General features: G+C 38.5%; 1 protein-coding gene across 5 annotated transcripts; it reads left to right on the top strand.

The window, feature by feature from the left end:
- LOC124205813 (glutaminase kidney isoform, mitochondrial-like) lies at window positions 1-8,688 on the top strand. Of its 5 annotated transcripts, none has more exons than XM_046603325.1 (16): window positions 1-496; window positions 625-1,246; window positions 1,486-1,550; window positions 3,055-3,148; window positions 3,341-3,483; window positions 3,563-3,692; window positions 3,767-3,808; window positions 3,877-3,962; window positions 4,125-4,240; window positions 5,852-5,973; window positions 6,815-6,973; window positions 7,042-7,173; window positions 7,241-7,285; window positions 7,359-7,490; window positions 7,570-7,865; window positions 7,943-8,688. In XM_046603325.1, exons 2-16 carry the CDS (start codon window positions 1,073-1,075, stop codon window positions 8,100-8,102), a joined length of 1,896 nt encoding a protein of 631 aa, XP_046459281.1. In that variant the 5' UTR covers window positions 1-496; window positions 625-1,072; the 3' UTR covers window positions 8,103-8,688. The 5 variants fall into 5 exon arrangements, with proteins under 5 accessions (XP_046459281.1, XP_046459282.1, XP_046459283.1 ...); XM_046603327.1 differs by lacking the exon at window positions 5,852-5,973 and adding an exon at window positions 6,354-6,475 and having other exon boundaries at window positions 48-496; XM_046603326.1 differs by lacking the exon at window positions 5,852-5,973 and adding an exon at window positions 6,354-6,475 and having other exon boundaries at window positions 17-1,246.
- Window positions 8,689-8,753: the final 65 nt, after the last annotated feature.

The following is an 8,753-nucleotide window of genomic DNA, read 5'->3' as shown; positions in this document are numbered from 1 at the left end:
ACAGTTTCGATAAGAAAGAAGAGACGTCACGTGATCAAAGTCAGTCGAAAAAATTTAGCTTCAAGAAATTCGACTCTTTCGTCTTTCCATTTGTCGAGTTTTCTTTTCTCCAATTCATCTAGTTAAGAAGAAGTTGCGCAATCCACGGTGACGTAGCCAGGAAATGGAATTCGATATTATTTTTGTTCTTTCGAGAGAGTCCCGAACGGTGAAAACTACGATGAAAAGCGACACTGGAATTTTGTTTGCAATTCTTGACTATTATTTTTTATCGTGAGCGACTGTTTCTAACGCAAGTGCAAGTCCAAACGGAAGTAGATTGAACAGCATTTATCTGGTGACTGGTGGTTTGTGGTCGGTGCAATATCTACTGATTCGTTTCCTGAAATGTCTACTGAGCGTCTGTAGTTATGTGACGATAATGCCCAATAGAATTGCCGATACTGGGTCCGACCGAAAAGGATCGTGATCGAAGAAGGAAAAAGAGAAATCCAAGGTCAGCTCTGCTGAGAATAGAAAAATCACGTTGTCGACTACTGTCGGCATAGTTTGTGACGTCAGATCGTTTGTGTCACGTGATCATAACCAGGCACCTTTTTCCTTTTTTTTTCCTCCCTCCCTTAGAGAATCACGCCGGCTCTCCTAGCCATCAGCTGAGAGAAGGGAAAAAGTCGAGCTCTCGGTTTAAAATAAACTTCAGTTCGTCTCCTCTCGATCCCGCTAGATCCCCGATCTCGCCAGATCCGGACTTCCTTCGTTACCGTCCAGTCGAGTATTTGATTTGTTCCTCGACATTCACCGACCGAAATTTATTATTATTTATATACACCGTGTGTGCCTTGAAATCGGCGTTGGGTAAAGTTTCGAGAGAGTGTATTTTTGTGAATTTGGCATCCGGTTATTTTGTTTGGAGTGAGGTGTGCATCGCGTTGCCTTGGTTATCCCATCGATTCACCTTATTCAGTTTTCCCTTTTTGTGTCGTCGATTTCCCTGTTCTACTACCAGCACCACGTCGTTTGATTAGTGACGGCGAAGGAATAAACAAGACCCTATTGTAACTCGCAGATTGCTATGTCTTTCGGCCTAGGATTCCTTCGTGTTCGCTCGATTCTTTCTTTGGTGAATAATAACGCTGAACGTGTCACATGCTGCCTGTTCATTCAGAAGAAATGGTATTCGCCGTCAGCGAGGGATAATCGTCAGCAACCCAATTACATCAGACAACAAGTGTTGCACACTTCCTCGGTAACTATCTCGTCTCCAACTATTGACACTACCGGCATGTAAATTTCATAATCGTTATAGCCGGCATGTACCAGAATTATATACAGCGGCTCTGTTATCTGAATGATGTGGTAACTAAGGTTGCGTCCATCTTGTGACAGGAAATGTAACCACGATTTTCCGACTAGTCACAAATTCAAACCTTTAAATTTTTAAATTATTCTATAATTATTTTGTTTTAATTGAATCCTTTTTATTAGGGACTTCACAAAACCAAGGCGGGGATCTTTAGCCCCATCGAGGAATTTGGATCCACCACTACTGGGTATGCGAGTTAACACTTGACTTTTCCCTATTTTGTTGGCAAATCTCATAGTTTTCTATTAGAGATAAGTATTATAGCTTAAATCGAGAGATTCGGTAACAAGTATCAATGATTAAATCACTCACATCCTCTCGTCGGGTCAACGGAATATCTTATTAGTTGTTGACTCCACCGTAAATGGGTTATGCGCAAGGAATAATCACGTCACATTAGTATTCAGGTAGGGAGCCAGTGTAAAATGAGATATTCTAGATTCCTGTCATGACACTGTCATGACGACGCAACTTCAAAATGAATGCTGTCAATTCCGGATTGTCTTTCATCTCTTACCTTATCTCGTTCTATCCGTCCAATTTTCGAATAATTTAAATTTCATGATATTTTTTCGTTAGAATTTTATTTGAACTAATTTTTTAATATGAATTCTTTATCCGTAGTCGTTTAATAATGAATCAATACCATTTTATTCCTCAAATGTCATCTAATCATGATGGAATAAAAATCGCCATTTCCAACAAATATTGGGACAGCAGCAGAACATCATCAATCTATCCATTTTGCCCTGTCGCTCTATAGTCTATTTAGTGTAGCAGCTGTACGGAGGAAGAATAGGCTTGTCGTTTATTCTGTCGTTGAAAGAAAAATATCGATCGAATCTGTGCCCAAACGAGACGGCTTAAGCTTAAAAGAAGATAAAGGAATCCCAAATATAGAGAGAAACGAATGCGCCCAAGTACAATAGTATTTTGGGCTTACTCATCCCGACGAACTGACGCGAGGAGGTTATCAAGAAAAATATCAGCCGGTACTACTATTATATCTCCTTTTGGCTCTATATCGCCGCCGGAGAGACAACAGTAGCTATCACGCGTGTGCTCGACATCAGACGCCGAGTGCGCATGACTGACACAATAATAATGCTCCAGTGTGGCGATGCCTCCAACGTTAGATGTTCCAGTTCGGCGTCGACTTATCGCGTGACTTGTTCTACTCTGTTACCATCTCCCGAGATTCCCAATTTTTAAGAAAAAATGGCCGACAAAGAGAAAATGAAGAACGAAAAGAAGCCGCTCAATAGACAGAATTCTTCGTGGTACAACATGAGCTTCCTCGACTACGGGTATAGTAATTAGACATATACTCACCTTCAATTAAAGAGAGAACGTACACAGCGCACTGCCCTCGCGGATTTAGTGCGCCCAAAGGGTTGAATCAAGCAGCTGCTGTGTCATCGAATCTCTTTCAGGGCGTATTGATCGCTCCAGACGTCACCGCCGTTTTCCCTTCTTACTACTTTGTATAATGTAGATCTTTAGCGCGCGTCCAAATTCTAGATGACTACCCACGCCTTCTCCCACGTGATCCGCTCCGTTCTCTTAGTATTTTTGATTGCCCATGAGGACAATTTGTTTTTAATAATCCTGCTGTATATTTTTTATGAAGCTACTAATTACACCAAATTGCTTTGATTAATTATTTGTATGAACTGTTTTGTTTTGCGCAGGGAGAAGGACTCATCCATCAGCGTCGAAGATCTTCTCTACGATATCTTCAAACACAACGATGCCGATCACTTGGTCGTCGGAGATTTTCTCGCGGTAAGAAAACTCCCCCGCAGATTTGTCTTTCCTTCTTGCAGATGTGTTGTGCAGTGTGCGCGCATTATATCGATCGCGCTTATGCCCTTTATGTTTCCGGCCGTAGCAGTTGCCAAAATGTTATTTTTTTTTTTAGCAAAAGTCAATCATTATTCATTATGTTTGATTTTTGATTTGCTGTTATTGATTTAGGCGCTATGGGCAACCGGGTTACGAAGCACCGATCCTCGGCTGAGCGAGCTCATTCAAAATCTAAACAAGATTCAACAAGATTTAGGCAGAGATGGCCCTGGAAACCTTGAAAATCTCAAACTGAATCGTGAACAATTCAAAGCGTAATTATCCTAACATATTTTCATTAAATCGAATCGTCAACACGTTGAATAGCTTCGAAATTTTTTTTTATTTTGTTAGATCCATCAACGAGAACATCGTGCTGATTTCCCGAGCTTTTCGTCGTCAATTTGTCATTCCAGAGTTCGAGGAATTCACAGATAAAATCGAAAAGTTTTATTTCAATTGTAAAGCAATAGACACAGGAAAGGTATGATGTGGACCAGTACGAACTCTGTTTTTAAAAAGATTTCATGTAAACATTCAATTTGTACAACTTTTCAGGTAGCGGCGTACATCCCGCAACTAGAACGAATGAGTCCCAACGTAAAAGAAAATTTAAACTGCGACTTTTAATGCAATTATGCTTAATGCAAACCTTTTTTCGGTTTTAGTATTGGGGTGTTAGTCTTTGTACAATTGATGGCCAGAGATTTTCTATCGGTGATGTCAAAATACCTTTTACCATCCAATCTTGCAGGTATACTTCACTGTTTTAATTTTTTCCCTCGATTTGGTGATGTTATCTAAATGCTCGAATAGTGATTTTAATCAATTTCATAGTCACTAGAGCTATAATTTCAGATTGAATTTTGAATTTTTCTTGTTTTTCTTCTCTTCTTCATGTTTATAAAATTTATAGTAAACCGCTAACCTACGCCATCGCCTTAAATGAATTGGGGTCGGAGGTCGTTCACCGTTACGTTGGGCAGGAACCCAGTGGCAGAATGTTCAACGAACTTATCCTCGATCATAACAGTAAGCCCATATTCAATGAATGATTTTTTTTTAAATTATTAATCATAGATAGTGAAAAATAAGTACTTTATTAAGATGATCATCACAGTGACACTTTAAGCGTAGGCCTACTTTATTGCGCAAGTATCGTTTGAATTTCGCAAAAAAATTATCGCACCGGAAAAGTTAAATTTAGAAGTAGTGCAACTTTGTATGCATCAAGCTTATTATTAAATCAATCGTGAATCGAAGCTCGTGAAAGCGTGGAGATCACGGAAGATTGATGTGTACACTACGGTACCGTGTTTTTATCACAGCCCTTTTCTTCATATGTCAATCATCCATCGATAAGATAAGCAAGAAAAAAAAATCAATTGAAAGTCAAATACGGTAGCTTCCTCTTTTGAAGCATCTCTCTTGTTCAAATAATAGAGAAGTGGCCTCATTATTTAAAAGGGCATTCAATGGATACTTATACAATCTATTAATGCAAACAAAATGCTAGGGAAATCGTCCGTAATTTAGAAAACAAATTCCAAAATTAAAATAGCAGTAGCTGAGTTCGATTGTAAAATTGTGATTTCATACACTTCAAACAAACTGGAACATCACGCACCGTTTTAAAAAAGCAATTGACCATTTAATGGTTACTGAAGGGTGTACACTAATACATCTTTATTTCACCCATAATTACAAAAAATAAAAAATAAAATATCGGATTTTTGCACGTTATTAGTTGCCTAAATGCACAGTCTTTACCTTGTGGAGTTAAAAACGAAACTGATTTTGTTCTGCACCAGCATTTATAACTTGTATGGCTATATTCTACGGATGTATAGACTACTGTTCAAGTGAACCGATATAATCCTTTTTCACCGTCTTCGTTCAACAGCACTCAATGTATTTGCCGTGCACTTTTGCTCCATGGGGTTCTGAATTTCGGGCATGGCAGCTCACAGAACTTGTTTTATTTGTTCTCCTATCGATTCCTCCGCTCTCACCCCTTTTCCTTTCCCAGACAGGATCCATCCAAGATGAATTCTACTATGATTAGGTAATGCTAAAAGCTAAAACCTTGAAAAGATAAGAAGGTAAGCTTTTTGAGACGGTTACTTCTCAAAAGTGCCCTAAAATCTAGCGGTAACTTGTAGGCAGCGTGCAACCTGCCACGTCCACTAACCCCCGAAATTAATTTATATGCACCAACGACCATTTAGTTTTATCTAGGTTATCTAGGTTATTATTTTCTTCCAATGGGCAGATTTTTTTTCTTGTTTAAGTTAATTAAAAAAATCCATTAGGCTACCGGTAAACCATTTGCGAAGATTTTGTTTTAGTTTAAAAGTTGGGGAAAAGGCTTAAAATACATAGGGTGGCCTCTTGGTAATTACCATCTCTGCATGATAGAATCTGCTTTACACTAATTAACCAATCAATGCAGCTATATACTTATACATTAGCCCCTCGCTCCGCCCCCGATAATGTGATGTTTTGCTTTTTTAAAGACATTTCGAGTGTTATGCTTCCGAAATCCACATTTGTTGTTGATATAACGTCGAATTGCTGTAACTTGTATCTTTAAAAAAACAATTGAGCCAGACCATAATGTTTAGAATTTCTGTGATTCCATAGAGAAACCACACAATCCGATGGTAAACGCAGGAGCTATTCTCGTTCTTAGTCTACTGCTTAATCTAAGCGAGGTAGACATGTCATTGGCCGAAAAATTCGATTGGGTCATGAATTACTTCAAGGTCAGTCCCCCTCCCCCTTTTTTTTAAAAATGCAAACGAATGTTTCCCCTGTGCTCTTTTTTCGTGCTGTACGTCTTCGCTGTATTCGCACCGTATGAGAGATGATTTCGTTTGCATGACATGTTTGTCGATGGTCGTCTTGTGCCTTTGTTCATAGCTTCTTTTTTTTTCATTAGATTCGTTAGAATCGTTACATTATACATCTACTACTAATGAATCGAATAAGGGCGTAACTAAGCCATCTACATTTCTTAAATTACAGTATTTTGCGTCACTTATTTACTTCTGTTGCCTTGTTTCTGCGTGTATTTCGCATTCGGTTTTCTTCTAATTTGCATTTGCAACGTAGATTATTATTTCAATACGTTGCTGTTCTATAGAAAGGCCACATAATCCTCTGGTAAACGCGGGAGCACTGTTAACGAGCAGTTTTATGCTGACTTTAATTCGTCGAGAGATGGCACTTTCGGATAAATTTGAATTTGTCAGAAGTTTCTTAAAGGTAATTGCGCATGATTGCCATTAAAAAAAATTAAAAAACAAAAAAACAAAACAATCAAATCAGTTGGCTAGCACTGCCGAGCATGAGGTGAAGGGTTAGATGAAGAATTGTGTTTTCTCCCTACACGTATAACTTCTTAATTTTTTTCAAATGAGGAGGCTTATTAAGGGTTGGCTTAGGTGGCTTCTATATAGATGTATGGCGACGCTCCTATGAACTAACAGCATGCTTCTAACTACGCATCAGGCTTCGTATATTGTTACCATATACGTTAGAAAGACTGAAAATTATCATTTCCTGAATGTAATCGAATCAATTTGGTATTATTTTCTTTCACAGCGGATGTCTGGCGGGGAGTTCGTTGGATTTAACAACGCCGTTTTCCTATCAGAACGGGAAAACGCAGACCGCAACTACGCGTTGGCCTTCTACATGCGCGAAAATAAATGTTTCCCAGAGAAAATCAATCTCCGCGAATGTCTTGATTTTTATTTCCAGGTCCGCTTTCTTTTTTTAGACCATTTCAATTTTACAAAATTTTAATTGAAATTTTTTGTTTTCCATAGTGTTGTTCCATGGAGGTGGATTGCGAAAGCATGTCCGTAATTGCAGCCACATTGGCTAATGGAGGTATCTGTCCTACTACGGGAGATCAAGTTTTGAAACCAGACTCGGTTCGAGACGTCTTATCCCTTATGGTAATTATTTTATCAATTGTTTGTGTTATGATTTGAAATAATAAAATTTGCTGTCTTTTAATTAAAGCACTCTTGTGGAATGTACGACTACTCTGGGCAATTTGCATTCACCGTAAGTCAAATAAATAATTTAAATATTAATTTTATTATTTAGAGAGTATACTTGATCCTAATATTTTTGCAAGGTTGGCCTTCCTGCTAAATCTGGGGTATGTGGTGGGCTCCTGGTTGTGATTCCAAACGTGCTGGGCATTGCTCTCTGGTCACCTCCATTGGATCAGTCTGGAAATTCAGTTAGAGGCATAGAATTTTGTAAAGTAAGTTTCTTTAATAAAACTCATTGAAAAAACAAAATTACTTGTGGATACTAACAGCAGCTTTTTCTCAATTAATTAGGAATTGGTCAGCATGTTCAATTTCCATCGCTACGACAACTTGAAACATGCAGTGAACAAGCAAGATCCTCGCCGACACAAATATGAGACTAAAGGTCTCAATATCGTTAGCTTGTTATTTTCAGCAGCAGCTGGCGACGTTACGGCTATGAGGCGCTATAAACTCTCCGGTGTCGATATGACGCAAACCGACTACGACAATCGTACAGCTTTGCATTTAGCTGCCGCAGAAGGACACTTGGATTGCGTAGATTTCCTTTTGAAATACTGCGCAGTGCCTCCCAGTCCGGCCGACAGGTACTTTGGATATTAAATTTTAATTTAGTAAAAGCGGCAGAAGAAATAAAAAAATCAAATCAAATCTGCTATTTCAGATGGGGACAAACGCCGAAAGATGAAGCAGTACGTTTCAATCACACTGCGGTGGCTGAATTGATTCAATCTTACATCGATAAGAAACCAGTCGCCGAGGAACCAGTAGAAGATACTAAAGCTAAAAGCAAGGATCAAGGAAGCATAGGTTCAATTTTTTAAGGATTCCCTTAGGTATGAGTGCTCTTTATCATGGAAAGGTTTTCGAGTTCAGATAATCTGAACAAAGAAACTACCGCTATCCTTAATAAAAAAAAAAGTAATTGGAATGTAGAATTGTGTGTGCTTCTTTAAGCATAATTTTTCTTCTTCCAGTTCTCAATCAGTTGTTATGTTATCTCGTACATCATTGTGTTCTGTAGTAGCCTCTGTCGTATAGCTATTGACCCGAAATCACCCAAGTACTTGGATTTAAACGGCGAATCAACTCCATGACTGTGTTTCAGTATGAATTTTTAATTCCATTTTTATTATTGTTAATAATCACACCTGTGTGTTTGTGAAATGGGACAAGTATTGACGAATAGTGTGAACTCTTCCGTCGAAGATGTCAATCCGCTCTGCTTCAATACTTTGAATGGTAGGTTGGCAATATCTGTTCACTAAATCACCGTTGTTTGTTTAGCTATTTGCTGTTTCTGTTTTTCCCTTCGACCTTGTTTTAGCAGGAGCACTTGTTAAAATCGATGGCACCAATGGTCAACTGTAGTTTAAAGAGAATAAAAGTAAACTGAGTGCGGTAAATGTACGAAATACTTCATTGTATATTTCTTGACTGGGCAGAAGGATGATTGGTGAAATAATTATTTGCAC

The sequence above is a fragment of the Daphnia pulex genome, chromosome 10 (genome assembly GCF_021134715.1).
Source record: "Daphnia pulex isolate KAP4 chromosome 10, ASM2113471v1".
Lineage (NCBI taxonomy): Eukaryota > Metazoa > Arthropoda > Branchiopoda > Diplostraca > Daphniidae > Daphnia > Daphnia pulex.
The sequence above is the reverse complement of the archived record's forward strand: the minus strand, read 5'-3'. Positions and strand labels throughout refer to the sequence as shown.